Source organism: Petromyzon marinus, chromosome 24 (genome assembly GCF_048934315.1).
Source record: "Petromyzon marinus isolate PM22_M1 ecotype Great Lakes invasive population chromosome 24, UKy_Petmar_22M1.pri1.0, whole genome shotgun sequence".
NCBI lineage: Eukaryota > Metazoa > Chordata > Hyperoartia > Petromyzontiformes > Petromyzontidae > Petromyzon > Petromyzon marinus.
Window position 1 is genome coordinate 12,469,314 of NC_133690.1, and position 16,849 is coordinate 12,486,162.

At 44.1% G+C, this 16,849-nt stretch overlaps 1 protein-coding gene across 1 annotated transcript in view; it reads right to left on the minus strand.

The window, feature by feature from the left end:
- The window catches only part of EXT2 (exostosin glycosyltransferase 2), a 75,859-nt gene that overhangs the window by 22,635 nt on the left and 36,375 nt on the right, over positions 1–16,849 (minus strand). Inside the window, exons 8-11 of the mRNA XM_076069413.1 lie at positions 16,749–16,842; positions 11,742–11,873; positions 5,131–5,320; positions 1,924–2,090 (exon numbers count right to left, since the gene is read on the minus strand). Coding sequence (XP_075925528.1) covers positions 1,924–2,090; positions 5,131–5,320; positions 11,742–11,873; positions 16,749–16,842 — 583 coding nt within the window. The remainder of the gene's footprint in view (positions 1–1,923; positions 2,091–5,130; positions 5,321–11,741; positions 11,874–16,748; positions 16,843–16,849) is intronic.

Sequence of the window (16,849 nt, forward strand, 5' to 3'; positions counted from 1 at the left end):
AAAGTGGGAAAACCCTATTATTATTATAACATCACCCTTCTTTCAATATACCACCATGGTTACTGTTCACATGAATTTCACTCGTCGATTTCTCCACCGATGACGATGACTCGGGAGCTAAGACATTGAACGTTACACGTCCCATCCACATCAGTCGCCCAACCACACTGCGGGCCACTCCACGCTTCGCTTTCCGCTTCTCCTCCTCCTCTAGCACTGGCATACTTTGGAATTCCCCTCCCGTTATCTTCCCCATCCCACCACGCAACCAAAGTTCTTATAACCTTTCTACAATTCAAAAAAATGCGTGTACTTATAACAATATAATCTATTGTACCTTCAATATGTTGCTACTTGCTCCTCAATGGGAGACAAATTAATTGGTTCACTGATGACATATATTTGTAAGTATTTAGCATAACACTGAAAACAATGTAGAGTCTTACCCTGATCCTGGTCTACGAGTGAAATAAATCAACCTCCAGACAATTCTTGTTTTGGGCAGTCACGAAAGCTTTAAATAAAAATGTAAAATAATGGGTTTTTTGGCATTTATCGTTATATTTAATTACATTTGTATCATATTTCAGCTTTTCAGCCATTCTAGAACATAATTGGAATGTATATCAGTCACTTAGTCACTATAATCTGTATACATTAGACATTTTAGTGCCATTTTTCAAATTAGGATCTCTAAAAGTATTGAGGCTAAGTATTACGACAGTGGTTTGCAAAGAGCGTTATGAAATCAGCCTGGGTTCAATTCCCAGCTACAGCGAACATTAGCGATGAGTGATATGACCACGGTAGAGAGAAGTATGATCAAACAAACCTCCGTGACCCAAACTGTTTACGGAGGCCTTCATCCAGCAGTAGATTGACGAAGGGCTAATATTCATGCTACTCTATTATTAATTTTCCATCATCAGCATTATTACATTTATTACAGCATCAACGTTTTGGAACAACCTTGTTTCCTCCCTTAACCGTTACGTCTTCTATCAAAAACATATCCTTAAGCAGAAGATTATTGCCATAAACGGCCACAATTGCCAATGTGATTTGTAGCTGTGAACCTTAGAAATGTATCGCTTATTGAAATTTTCCGTGCAATGTAATCGAGGGATTGTATTGTCTTGGTGTGGTGTCTGGGATTGTTGTTGTTATGCTGCCTTCCCCAAATTTTCATTTGGTATTGCCAAACAGGCAGGAATGTATGTACGTGTTCAATGTGCACTTTTTGTGTGTTTTACTTATTTATATTTTTCGTGACTTGCCTGCCTTTTCTCTATCTTGCTCTTTCATAGTTTTTTTTGTAGTTTCTTGCTGTAGCTTTCTGATCCCCCCCCCCTACTGGACATCTGTGAAAAAAAGCTTCCGAGCTCATCGGATTCCTCCAGTATAAATAAAGATTCAGATGCTGATACTTCTAATGTTACCAAGGCAGAAGTTACAAGCACTGAGGAATATGCCTAATGTTAGGTTTGAAGGCACTGCGGTCGGTACAATGGGGCGCGACAGTGGTGAAATGTTAACTTCCTCGCCTGGTATACGGGAGATCGTGAGTTTGATCCCGAACCTGACGCCTGCTGTATATTCGGAGTTTGCATGCTGTCCCCGTGGTCACGTGGATTTTAGTTTGTTCCTCCACATATAAAATGTGTTTAGAGTATTTGGCTGCTATACATGTCCACGTGATCGCCACTTCATTGAGCTATCATTTGTCACCAAGTCGCTTCTGCAAAAAAAGCTATAGAGCTCAGTAGCCCTTACCTGGTGGTAAGATAAAAATGAGTTAAGTTCTCGTTTACAATGTGGAATTAAACACATCTTGCTTACTTCCGATTAGCATGGTCGACTTAACGCACGGTGCGAAAGACGTTCGACATACATACATACAAACATACATCCACGTGTACGTACTTCATATCCAAACTGCAGCTCGTCGGGCGTGAGCATGATGATGTCATCATCGATGGCGAGCACGGCCTCGGTCTCGATCTCCTCGTAGGGAAAGAAGCGGTTACTCAGCTTGTTTTCCGTTGTCTGCACCACCTTGAGGGGCACCGTGATGCGAGGCCACAGGGATTCTGCGAAGGTGCGTGGGGCCAACGCGGCGAAGGGCAGACGTCGGCAGTCAGTCACACGGAACCATCACCAGCAAAACCGTAACGACCGTCAGTTCTTCAGAACTACTTTTTGCGCTTAGTTCGTTGTCCTTCCCCTGCAACCTTCGATTAGCAAGGTTGGCTACGCACGGTGCAAAAGGAGTTCAACATGCATACATACGCGCAGGATCAGCACTACCAGGACTATCAGCACTAGCACCATAATCAACACCAAGCATGACGACTGTCAGCATCACCACTAATACCATCACGACAGTCAGCACCATGACGACTGTCCGTGTCGCCACGAACACCATCACGACTTTTGGCACTATCGCCACCACTTTCCCCAACATCAAAACTTTTGTCATCACCAACATTATCACTCGTGTACATCATTCTCCCCGTTCAATCCTTTATCGTGTTGTTTGAGTAACGGTTAATTATTTCAAACCTATACAAACAAGCTATACTCTTTCAAAAAGGTAGCAAGACGTCACATTAAAAAACAATGTCCTTAGAGCCTCTTGTAAACGCGAATTGACAGGACACCAAATGAAATCCCATCTGAGCAACGGCACGTTACTAATGCACCTAGACCAAGGTTCAAAGAAATGCCGAAGCTGGGCACTGTTACCGTTAAGCGTTCTACCGTTGAGCCTACCCTGTTGCCGTCATCGCAAATTAAATCAGTAAGACAGGCACTATTTCATGCATGTCGATGGGACTCCGCACCCTTACCTAAATCACTGCTGCCCTCCCTCCCCCTACCCTCCGCCTTCTAAAGGAAAACTTCCTCCCCGACGCGAGGTCAAAGGTCAGCAGGGATGGAGGCTGCCATTAACCCTGCTCTTTTCTGCCATTCTTTGCGATCTTTTTTCCCCTGGTTACTCCCGAATCGCGCCCGCAGACGTCCGCGTGAGTGTGCGTCTATGCTTAAAGCCTGATGGAATCATGTGATTATGAACTGGGCTTTGCTGCTAACTTTGTGAAAAACGCACACACAAAAAAAGCAGATGTAGCTGTATGTGGACCTGTTATGGATAGATAGCCGTATGTTTGGACAGTTAGGTTTCTTACTCGCTTTCCAACGGATCGTCTCGGATAAGAAACATTCAGTGCTCCCAAGTGTCACTCCTTTTAAACTGTACTGTGCAGGTGAAGATACTTTCCTCCATGTGTCTTTGCTATGAACAATGTGTGTTGAACTAAAACGGTTATGGCCGTGCTGGCAAACATAAGGTAGTGCACTTAAAATTATTTCAAGACAAGTGTCATTACCAAAGGCTCTTTTGAAAATACTTATATTGTTTTATGAACATGTTTTGGCAGACTAGCAGCTGATATTAACTCACATTTAATATCTTATGATATAACATCGCAGTTTATCCAGCAAGGCCTCAGTGGGACTCAAATAAAACAATTCAGGAGGATTTTGGTTGAAATATTTGGCTCATTCCTCAGGATTTTTTTTTCTAGGGTGGGAAAGCAGAATTCATGCCATAAAGCCACACTAGGGGGTGACATTAAAACGCCACAAAGACAAGTTGAATACTAACTCTACTGCCTTCAACAGGCACCCGATTAATTTCTCTGCAGGTGTGGTCCTCCTAAACCTGCCAACACCATCCCAGGGTGATCCACTAACCTAGCATCCAAGTCACTAGACTTCAGATGCGCATCGCCATCAATATTCCACGTGACTAAACTAAAGATTCAACCCACTTGCGCAGCTGGGATATATAATATTTAAGTGTCTGATGGCGCTACCGATTACCGATTCCATTACGCCAAAAACCGGACAGTACACAATATAGATGGGGAAAACAAAAAAGGACCAACGTTCCCACTTGTGACACTGGACGGGAGGTCATGGGTGGGGGAGGAGGGGGCTTGACATCATTGGCACCATTAGCCACGTCACGTTTTGCCATAGCTTTTGTTACTTTTCCCAACTGCATACCTGTCAACCCATACGGTTTACCCGTATTCTTGTACAGGGAAATTGAGTTTTCAGGTTCATAAGGCATACAGCTGTTCCAATACGGGCAAAACTTAGTTTGAGTCTATTTGCTTGTGTTTCTCCCTCTTCATGGGACTTTGTAGAATGAACGTTGAGATTTATAAGGGGACGGAGTGACCAATAAGGTCTGAATTGGTCTGTAATAAGATAGGGCACTGATAAGGGGTTGGCAGGTATCCACTGGCCCTTCTTACTGGCCCTTCGTTATGCACTATGAAGAAGGGATATATCCCATTATAGGTTTTCCTATAAAGGTAGTGTTCATGCCAAATTACTCTCACCAAATGCGTTGTTTACTCATGCCAGCTCTATGCGCATATTTGTTGACGTGCATATAGAATGTGTGCCCCGGGCTCTTAAAAGTTGAGTTTAAAAGCGCGATAACAATCACGGTCAGGTGCTCCATCATTCGCTCGAGTAACATTATTGCAACCTTGTACTAAAACTTGTCAGGCCATAGGAATTGCAGGACAAAAAATGTTTACAGTCCTTTGTCATTCTACTGCTGGATAAGGGCCTCCCCACATCGTGTGGCCATGAGGGTTATTTTTTTACCATACTTGACCATGCTGGTCAGTGCAGGTTGGTGAACGGTGGGCCCAGAATCTGATATAAGAATAGGTTTAACCCTTTCTGGCAATAAGGTTTCAGTTTGGTGTTTTAACATCTTAACACAAACGGTTTCATTGCCAGAAAGGGTAAAACCTATTCTTATATTTTGATACTGGCAAGGGAGGCCCAGAATCATTTGCGTCATCATCCTCAACTGATGTTAGCCATGAATGGGATCAAACTCAGGTCACTGGGTTTAGACATTACGAGAGTCCCATCTGATCAGCAACATTTTCAACTGATGTTGGACAGCCTGGGCCATACACAGCCTTGGTATTTTGGCGTTGCATCATCCTTTGAAACAAACTTCCATTGGCCTTGGCGGAGCACTTCCTAACGTCGTCGTCACACAGACACCAGGCACTGCGGGAACCCGCCGCGTTGTACCTGCGGGCGGGCTCTTGTTCTGGTTGTTCCAGACGACGAGCACCTTGGAGAGGCTGGGCGTCTTGGCGATCTCGGTGATGACGCGGAAGAGGCTTTCGACGCGGTCGTACGTGAGCACCACCGCCGTGAAGCCCTGGCTCCGTGGGGGGATGAGTGGCAGGAAGAGTGGGTTGTTCACACCGCTCCACCTCTGCGAACATAACGAGTCAGAATCATCACGCTATGTATTCAGACTGGAGGAATCCGATGAGCTATAAAGCTCTTTTTCACCAATATGTCCAGTAGGGGTGGGTCAGCACGTTACAACAATAAATACAAAAACACGATAGGAGCGCAAAGTATAGGAAAGGTAAACAAATCACTTAGAAATATACAAATAAAACTGAACTATCGTTATCTACTTGATTTGAAGCTTTCGTGACTGCAGGAATTATTTTTGGTTCTGTATCTTACCAGAACAAGCCCACTAAGATATTAATTTATTTTTAAGGGACCTGGCCACGAATGATAGCTCAACAAATACTCCAATCCCTCCAATAGCTCCCAATCTGATCCCGGATCTATTTGAACAATCTAACTCACCTTCCTCAAGATTCTAAATGGACTTTCCCCTGCTTACCTCTCCTCCACTCTTATCTCACTTCCCTCCACACACCGTTTTAGTCTCCCCTCTCGTAACAGTCTATACTCAACTCTACCAAATCTCCACACCAACAACAAAAGGCTTTCTTCCAAAGTCCCCAGTCAGTCTTCTCTTGGAGGAAGATCACTCATTTTCTCAGAAGAAGATCATTCATTTTCCTCTGCTGCCCCCAAAGCCTCAAATCTCCCATTTCCCCTGTCTTCCATGCTGTCGGCTCCCTGTCCAAGACCAGTCTCAAGACATCACTGTTTTTTTTCTCCTCTGCCTCTGCCTGACTGCCGCCCTCTAGAAAATAAATACCGTTTGTGCACAGCGTCTTGCGATGGAGGTCAGTTTGACGCGATAAAAAAAGAAAAAAAACCCAAAAACGTAATCGCAAACGTAGCGGCTCTAGAGCTTCGTAGTGCTAGAGAGCGTGCCGCCACGCCGGGTGTCGCGTGCATCGCACACGTGTACACGTGTCACACGTGTACACGTGTCACACGTCGGATTCTTTCCCCTACAGAACCGTCGCGCTCGCTGCTGTGCATTACAGCGACCAAAACCCACAGGGGGTCGCGCGAAGCTTCACCATTTCGTACGTTCAGAGTTTTTGGCTGCTGCTGCTGCTGCTGCTGCTGTAAATGTCCACGTGATAAGCCACTTCTTTGAGCTATCATTTGTGGCCAGGTTGTTTCTGGAAAAAAGCTATATAGCTCAGTGGGCCTTAAATTGGTAATTAAAAATTGTTTAGTAAAAGTTTATAATTTCATAGGTCATTGGATTCTCCAGGATAAATACTCCGATTCTGAAGAAATAAATATTATCCACACTCGTAACTGCTGCTATCTGCACCTATGTTGAACTTATTTCGCAACGCACGCAGCCAACCGCGCTAATCGGAGGTGCGGGGATATCTGGTTATCTCGAGAAAAAGACAGAATAGGGTGACTATTTTATGATTTAACAATTATCTTCAAAAAAACAGAAACTTTTAATGGACGGTAACAAAATTTGAGAAACACACAAAATTAATTAAATGAGCAGTGATATGAAGGTCACTCTGACATTGAAGTCCCATATTAATCTGCTCACTGCTGTGTATTACAGCAACCGCAACTCACACGGGACAGCGTGAACGTTCGCCATTTCGTACATTCAAAGTATTTGGCTGCTACAAATTTCCACGTGACAAGCCACTTCGTTCACCTATCATTTGTGGCTTCTGAAAAAGAGCTACATGGTTCAGCGGGCCTTACCTGGTGAAAAAAAACCCATCGTTTAATCTAGTAGTTGATTTGTGCTGAATACATCTATTTGATGCGTCGACTTTGCTTGCGATGGAGCGGCGAATAGCAGAGGATGTCGCGGCTAGCCCCGCATGCAGTTTTAACAGCAAACGTGAGCTGCACCAATCGAACGTACCGCTGTGAATGTTGTTACATTCTAAAAGAGGCGAGTTTCGCTGGCGAATAATTAATAGGCTTAAAGTAATAAAATACAAATGATGTCAAATTTTGATTTAAAGCTTTCGTGACTGCAGTAATTCATATTCTTAGCTCTTTCGGTAAAGTCACGTTGAAAGGAAACAATAAAATACTAAAATATATATATAACAATAAAATATATTTTATTATTTTATTGTTTCCCTTCAACGTGACTTTACCGAAAGAGCTAAGAATACAAATGATGTGGTCAAGGGTATTATACAACAATGGCAAGTTTGGTATATAGATGTTTGCACAAGTAAAAACATATATATGACAAAAATATATGTATTATTCTGTGTGTGGCTTTAAAATAAGCTTACATTTTAAAGCCCCATGCAGAATAAGTATTTCAGTGGAGCCGAGTGTGAGTGAGCTCACTATTACCACGTTTTCAGAAAGTAGAGACCACCTTCTCGTGAATCGTGTGTAATGCACATGTACCGTATGAGCGTGCATGTGCAGATATAATACAATCCTTTGCAACCCTTTATCAATCCACAGCTGGACAATTGCCTCCCTCTCGCGCCTCGTTGGTCACAAGGATTGTTTTAGAATACTTCACTACGCGGGTCAATGCAGGTTTCTGAAGCGGGGGAGGATAGTACTTGCAACTTCATCTTTGATGGGAATATATTTTCTGATGTGGTCCTATGTCAATTAACTGCAGGATGAAGGCCTTGACATACTGTGTTGGTCATGGGGATTATTTGGCCATACTTCACAATGCTGGTCAATTCAAGTTGATGAAGGCGTTCAGATATGGCTCGCCATTGACATAAGCCAAGACCGGGAATTGAACTCGGTTCGTCTGGTTCACGGTGCAGTGCACGCTAACCGTACGTGTGTGTGTGTATATATATACAATGCACACAACAGCACACGTAATTACGCGTGTGATTACAGCAGTTTCTCTCCCCTTGAGAGACGATCTATCAAAATAAAACATTCTTTGGTGCTCGCCGGGGGAGCAAATGGGGAAAGATCAATGGGTGCTAAATCACCGTGGAGACACTTCCGGCGCAAGCGTGCATTAAGCTAACCAGGTGACTCTCGTGCTTCATTGCCCGGCAAACTGGCCTCTGATTAAAACCATTTGGCCTCCCGTGGAACTTTTGTCGCCGTGATCTGCGAAGCGCCACGGCGCAAATATTTATGACCGTGCTGCGGAGCCATAATGCGACGCTCTGATCAGTTTATTTATATATATTTACCAAAGCGCAATTTTTTTTGTTTTTACATGAGTCGGACTCTCGACGACACGCGCGAGGGATGTGCAACGTCCACATTACAAAGCGGAGGAGATGAGGCTAACAATATTCATATACGTTTGTGTAGTAGTAATAATAATAATGATGATGATAAAGACGGAAATATGTTCTAAGACCGATTTCCCCCCCCCCCCCCCTCATTTGGACACAACGCAAGTGAAATTAAAAAAACCGCAACTCGTCTTGAAATCGCCCATTGGCCACGTAAGGGAACATTTTTTTTTTATCTCTGCAACATTCTTCCGCCATGCTTAGTGGTCATCACGCCTGTTGAAACGAAATGCTTGCAAGTTGTATTTACTACAGGCATTGTACGAGCGCCAGATGCGACGGTGCTTACATGGCTTGGCGAGGAAGAGCATTCAAGAAAATCGCAATTCTGAAACTTAAATAACATAGCAGGCTACGCTTTACAATTACGGATATCCGAGTGTATTTAGAAATGCCATAATTCATTTCAATATCAGCTATATACACACACAGAACTAATGCTTATCCTTAATAATAATGAAAAATTAACCAAGGAGACTTTAAAGAGTGATTGTTTTTACAGCAGCTTATAAACCGGATTATTTGTGCACACCCAATATTACGCGATGACGTAAGAAAATGTTTCCACATTAAATAACCTTGTACACATTAATCAACAGCCGTATTGCTTACTTGCACCCGCTTGGGAAATCATGCTTGCATTTTAATATTTAGCAGTTCGTTATACGGCCTATACAAATTTCCCCAACGCAAGCACATCCAACTAATGCACTTCCTTTCGCCCAAGTGTATGTGGTCACATTTATGGGGGCGGAGGGGAATCTTCTAGATTACATTTGAAATAAAAATATGCCTGACAGTTATAAGCCCTGTCCTAACCCTACCAAGTGCAGGATTGAAGTTTTGCAAGTGTGAAAGATCTCCATTAAAAAAAAAACAGAAAAATGTTAAAAACGGCTCATCTGTTATGTTCCACTTTCAAGCCACAGGCATGACATCCTACCAAGTCATAGCAGAAGACGTCAGCTCCAACCCCAGCGATCCTAACTGCCCAACTCTTCTTTGTGCGCGCACGCACGCACCCGCCCCCCCCCACAATCCCAGTTCACTCACTCACTCTCTGGCTATTTTTCTGTATTTTGAGCAAGTGGGCTCCCGTCCATAAATAACGGTCGGCGTCAATGTGGTTTTGATTAGCAGCGAGAGAACCCAAGGCAACAAAATGCTCCACGAGTCTATGAAGTGATGAACGCAATTCATGTTTGGGGAGAACACTGTTATCCTAAGGGCTTTCAGAGAGGTATAAAGCGCAAAGCAGTGAATAATGGGCAGGAAAGATCAGTTTACAAATTCAAAAATAAGCCGTGGCCCGATGGAAATGAGAAAAGAGGTCCTGCAGAGGACTGGGATAACTGAGGTTGGGGGTATTGGACTTAGAAATTCAAAACAATGGTCTCTGGCATCGGCATGCAGAGGTGCGAGTACGTTTTGTTTCTTTGTACTTTTAGGATTTGAGCATTCAATGTCCGTGCGCAAGTAGAAACTTCATACGCACAATGCACGAAAGGCTTTTAGAAAAAATTGGAGATGCCATCGCAAAATCCAACTTTTGATACTGGCTATATCGGGAATGAACATTGCAGCGTAGGAATCATACAGGTGCCTTGGTTTGGCTGCGAGCCAAAGGTACACAGATTAAAACCTAGGAATGCCAACGGTTGCCAGGTATGGCTCTGTGTGTCAACGCATATATTTCCATGTGCATGTATGTATACCTAAGGTGTGCAGTGTGTACACATACCCACATTCCTGTTTAAGTAGAAAATATAAACGTGAAACAAAAACACAAACGAATCTGGAATAATATCTGCCATCATGCATTGTATAATACATCTGCCACTCTGTGATGGTCATGAAAGTGTCAACATCACGTGTGCCAAGCTAACGACAGACGGAAGTTATTAATACAGATGTGTATGAACCACAGAGATTCCACAGCACATAGTTATAGCTTGTTTAGACACATGCATATGGCCACGGGATTGTAAAGTCAAACACACCTCATTACAGCCCCTGCCCTCAACTACGTTTCCAGAGTTGATTTATGACTACAGGGCATCAGAGACTGCTTGAATGTGATCCATACATTGTTTAAATATAGCCCATTAGCTGGGAAGGGGGTAACATACAGGCACGGAGACCACAGACTAAGGTATGTGGGGGCATTCAAACGTGGTCTGCTCTTGCTCATAATAATAGTGATAATTTATGGCTCTTTATCAATCAACTGCTGGATGAAGGCCTCCCTGCACCATGTTGATCGTGGGAGTTTGTCTGACCATACTTCACCACTTTGGTCATTGCAGGCTGGTGAAGGCGAGGGAAGCCGGTAAAACCCATGCCAGGAATCGAACTCAGGTCGCGGGGGTTATAACGCAGTGCGCCAAACCCTGCACCACCACGAATGCTCATACGAGGAACTAAATCTCACAAGTACAGTAAACGTAACAATTCAGTCATTTATGAGGCCGCTCTAACGTTCTCAAAAGCGAGTGCCGCTCTTCAAGTGAGTCTACACACCACAATCAGTGGTTACTCCCACAGAAAAATAATTTCAATAATATTTCATTTCATATGAACACAAATTGGACCCTTGGCAGAAATGAAACTCTAATAAGGGGAACTGGCATTCATGAAGTAATCTCTGCTGGGAGTGACAAGGGCTAATCTCATACAATTGGATGTCCATGTAGAGCCAATGAGTAAGTGGCTCGTGTGTTCAAGTTAAAGTTCAGTGTGTGGTCACGTATTATGTATCATTCGGTCATAAATCATGAATTGCAAGTACCATAGGTTCAAGTTTAAATATTACTGTCAGCGGTGCAACAATTCACGCATCCATAGCACCGTAGCATTGACCGTACTTTAAAATAACACCAAAATAAGTCCAAAGTGGTAATTTCTGCTAAATTTGCACTTGCTGCCGAAAGTGGCAGACCAGATGTGAGTTTAGTTTGACTACAACACAAATTGGATTTATATAAGTATCCAAAATGTGACGGCATCTCAATACGCTGCGCAGAATCATCGGGGATTGTTAAGTTTGCAGATGAGGCAGCGAGAAACATCCACAATAAATACAACACAGTGTCAATCTAGGACACGATAACATATATAACAGTCGATCATGATGGCGCTTAGCGTTTGCCCGGGGTCGGCAATCCACGCGTCGAGACTTACCATCTCGGGCGGATCGTTCCACTCCTCATAGGAGCGGGCTGCGTAAGGGTAAACGCGGTCGTTGATGATCTGCAGGGTGCTCAGGACGATGGCCTTGACTGAGCTGAAGTACATCTCCCAGTAGAATTTCACCTGTTTGATAAAAAAAACCCATTGCAGCTGTTTAATAAAGCATCACATGAGCCAGAGTAGTTGGATTCAGATGCAACAACAAAAGGGGCATTAGTAGTCTCAAATACAATACAACTCTCATAACCTATAGCTTTAATATTTACGTATTTTACATCACATGGAATTAATCAGTGTTGTCACCAACATCTACGCCTCTATATAAGGAACAAAACCGGTGGACTTCTCCACTAATCTGGCTGTCGACTGATGAAGCTAGTTGTAATTACTGGCGAAACGTCGTACTCAGATTGTAAATGTTGTGGCTTGGCTCTCCAACACACCGGTGTGCTGTACTAATAACGAATTGGCACGTTCTGTTTACGTGACAACCCTTACTAATTGGCTGTGTCGGGTGGAGGTTGGTTTAATGACACATTTACATATTTACACGATCTAACCCTAAAAAACCTGTATGGATTAAAACAAAAAAGTCTGGTCCTAAACAATGTATTTTCTAACGTGTAAAATGTACACTGTAATTAATGATTATCAGAGGTGTAATATTTAAGCCCCCGCAATTCATTCTTCCTCTTCTTTCAAATGGCTGATGTCGATGCAGAAGAACAACTACAATTTCACATTCAGGTGGTCAGGCCAGACCAAACGTGTCTGGAGTGTATCGCTGTGGTAACGTCTCCTTCGTATTTGTGGATCGGGCAATGCGCCGTTGTACGCTGTACGGTCTGATCTGGATGACCAGTCACACACTGGGAGAAGTTTTAATTTTCCATTCGTGCATCAGATATCCACATCTGCCGTGGTTTGCGTGGACGCGGTTTTAGGGTGGGGACCATGAGCTTAGTGGAAGATCAAACCCATGGATCTTCTGTGTTGGGTCTTTCACCCTTAATTGTGACATTTCAATGGATTGCATTGAAATGGATTGCATTGAATTAATTGTCACAATCAAGGGTGTTCATTCAAGATTGTTTATTTGTGTGGTGAATATAGCAGCCCCTAGTTGCTGGAGGGGCTCGCATGAACAGATTATGTTAGATGGATAAAAACGAATAGACTCTTCCAAGATTCAATGCTTAATAATTGATCAAACTTGATGAAGTGATGCATCGCGCACAGCTAATTATTATCAATTCTTTGTTTATTTTGCCTCTTGACCAAATAACCCGGAATAGATGCCATCTTATCAGATCTCAAAAGCTAAGCGGGATTTGGAGCCTGGAAATTACTTACGATTGCAGCCACCAAGCATCACAAGGTGTTTTCGGCTGCTGCTGTGTGGCTACGTCGTGAGCAGCAGAGGTCAGCGAGACAAAATCCTTTGCTGTGCCGTACTTTTACCAACTTACACTGACCAGCGTGCTGAAGTATGGTTAAAGAACCACCATCCACACGGTTCAGGGAGGCCCTCATCCCAGCAGTAGATTTACAAGAGGGCTGTACATGTACCTATGTTTATGAAGGTATGCTATCACTCCAATTCTCATGATTTGGTCCGATGCGATGCAATATGCATTCAATAGGCGGACATGAAATGAATATTTTTCAATGGCTTGGTGCCGTTCTTAATGACCCCAACAAAGGTTTATGATTCATGCTTAATGATCCAATAATGAATCATGAGCAGGTCCCAACCACAACGCACAGATTTAACACCATATGTCCATGCAAACACAAGTTATTACTTCCTCTCATGGTCAATTCAGCGATGCCGTCTCTCAGTTCTCTTTACAGGATTTCATAGTTTCGGTTAATTCTCCTTACATGCCAACATTGTAACAAAAACATGCATATACCAAACATAGTTGATGAGCATACCAAATAAAGTTGATTAAGCTTAAAATCTATTGAAGTTAAATGGAACGAAGTTACCGTACCATTCTAGATTTGAAGCTTTCGTGACTGCAAGGATCCATACTCTTTGGTTCTATTCGGTAAAGTCACGTAGGTAAAAAATAAAACAACAAAAATCACGACGTTTCGGCCACACGCTGATGAAGGCCGCTTGTGTTGTGGCCGAAACGTCGTGATTTTTGTTGTTTTATTTTTTTTACCTACGTGCCTTTACCGTACCATCTTTAAAATGAAGAACATTTTAGCACGTGGAGCGTGCATTTCGTAAACTTTGCTATCAAGCCAGATTTCATTAGACCTCAATATATATCGTAAAAGAACAAATGTTTCTTTTCTTTCGCGAGGGCTGAATAATCCCTCACGAAGTTGTCAGATATGGGGCCCAGTTGCTCGTGGATGGGTATTTACGCATTCGCTTCGGTGCTGAGTCAGAGATCAGCTTCTGCTGTACAGATGTTGCCTCCACTGCTGCGGCCCAACCCCACGGCACAGCGGAGAATGGCGCTGCCAACGCGACAGCCTCTCCGATAAAAGCGCGCGGCTGGCAAGGGGAGAGGCTACGAGGCCCAAGAGAGACGGAGAGGGTTAATGACGGGGAGAGAGAAACGGGAAGATGGGAGAGAAACGCCGATTAGGAAGGGAGTGAGGGAGACAAAGAAGGTACGAAATGGGGACCGAGAGAGCGGGAGAAAGAGAGACCGAGGATGGAAAAACGAAGGGGGAGACAGGAGGCGAGGGAGAGTCACACGGAGAGACAGAGAGAGTGGGAGAAACGGAGAGAGGGTGATAAGAAGCAGGGAGAATGAGGCAAAGGAATGGGGAGAGAGAGAAAGAGGGGGGGGGGAGGAAAACAGGGAGCCACAGACACAGTTGGGGGGCGGAGAGTGTAATTGAGAGGGAGTGAACGAGAGACGGAGAAGGTGTATGGGAGCGGGTGGATAAGCTTGAGGAAGAGCGTGCGACGAAGAGAGTGAGAGACGAGGCAGCCTGACGGTGACGGGAAGAGAAAAAAAGGAAAAGCATAATAGGCACGAGGATACACATGAGAGCAAGAATGAGGGCAAGTGAGAGTGATTTAGAGTGAGAGGGCAAGTGAGAGTGAGAGGGAGTAAGTGGGAGGCTGAGATTGAGAGAGGGAGGGGAGAAGAGTCCTGCACGGCCTCTGGAGTCTAAAAACCACGTCAAGCTGAGCAGGCCAGACCCTGCCGCACAGATCCCTGGAGAAGAGGCTGGCCCTTTGATCTCAGAGACAGTGTCCGGGGGTTTGATGGATGAGAGGGGTTGGACAAAAGCCCTGCCTTGCTGCGATGGTCTGCATGGGCCCAACTTATCAGTCAGCAACGGCCGAACAGACTCAAAGCACACCCCCTGCCTGATGGCCAGGCCAACAGCAGTCTGCAGAACATTTTTCTAATTTTTTTCCCTTTTGTTGGAACATAAAACGGGCCCTTAACACATTATGACAGAGGTCCGTTTTATTTTTTGCGCTAGCTCTCCAACCATATGGGTGTTTCAGAGGATGTTGTCATCTTGATAAAGTCCTTACCAGTCTGATTAACTCTTGAGCGATCCACCCTCCTATATACCAGGTGAGAATCAGCACTTTTTCAATGAACTTTTCATAAGAATCTTTAAAATGTTTGTTTTCAAGATGGGAAAAATTAAAATGTTCACGGCAGTGGCCACCAAATCCTGTGTGTGCAGTTGACAGATTTCTCGAGTTTATTCAAGAAGCCTGCTCCTTTTAAAAAAAGTTAACTTGTCTGCTATTAATATCGTTATTTTGTTTTCATTGTTGCATCGCATGAACCACACGCGATTTATCTGATTAATTATTCACAGGAGACTGACAAGCCAATCAGATGAAAGCCGCTTCGTCTTGATGCTCTTGAGTGCAACTGAACCTCCCTCGCCGCCCCCGTTGCATCTGGCATGAGTGGCGCGCGAGTGTAAACGTGCTGATTAGTTTAAACATAACCGGGCGTGATGACAACTGGTGTGAACTGTGCCAGCCTCAAGACTCCAAGCGCCCTCACAGACTGAACACTGAAATGGGACCCGACAATCCCCCCCCCAGCGCTCCACGCAGTCCGCGCACACTCAAAGCGCGCTGTCCGTGACACGGCAGCCGGGCTTAACAAGCCACCTGGCCACTCCCTGCTCCTGAATCTCTTCATTTTTTTTTGTTAGCTTTAGCATGCGTCGGTTACCACGAATGGGGGAATGAGCGATTTGCCGAGGGCTCCAATGGCCGCTTTGTGGAAGGTTGCTCCGTCTGGGCCCTTACGACACAGGGCCCTGACCCGCGGCCCCGGCGTCAGTCATAAAGCGGGGCCACGAGCTGCCGAAACATGCCCCACTTAAAAGGGTTTTCCTAACTGCTTGACCTCTCTCGTTATATATAGACTGCGGGCTTAGGACAACGCATTTACCCGCCGCCGGACCCGTTACGCAGAAAAAGTGATGGCTTCTTTTTTAAAGGCAGGGTGACGTGAACACAAACCGTGATTAATGTCAGGGCTGAAAGGGGTCAATCAATTATTTCTTGAATATTCAAATGGATTCACAGGAAGCTTTGCAGGCATTGGCTCGGAGAAGAAACCAATAGAAAAAGAGACCTTTTTGCAGATGGCAAATGTTTCCATTCTTTGTCTCCGAGTCACTTTGTTAAGTATTATTTCATGTTCTGCTTTGTTTGTATGAGTGCTGAACTTCTTTCGCAACATACGTAGCCAACCGCGCTAATCGCAGGCGAAAGTATTTAGCTCCGCAAGATTTCTTTGTGACAAATGTCTTCCCTCTTAAAGTCTTACTGCTCCAAAAGTGTGTACCTAAGTGTTACCACACATTCTGGTTGATTAATTTACTTTAGCAATCGTTGGGTTATTTGAACATTTGAAACAGGTGGGTTTTGAAAATAGCGGTACGAACAGTATCATTCAAATTCGCAATCTCAATGACTCAATGGTCAGCTGCTGCATTAGAATTGTTCCAGAGGAACCGCCACAAAAAACACTCTCTCACTTGTCTTTGCATGTCCACAATCTGCTTGTGGGGAATGGTCTTCAGGATGTTGTACATGTCAGGGATTTTATCCTCTGGTAGCACCACCGATGCTCTGAAAA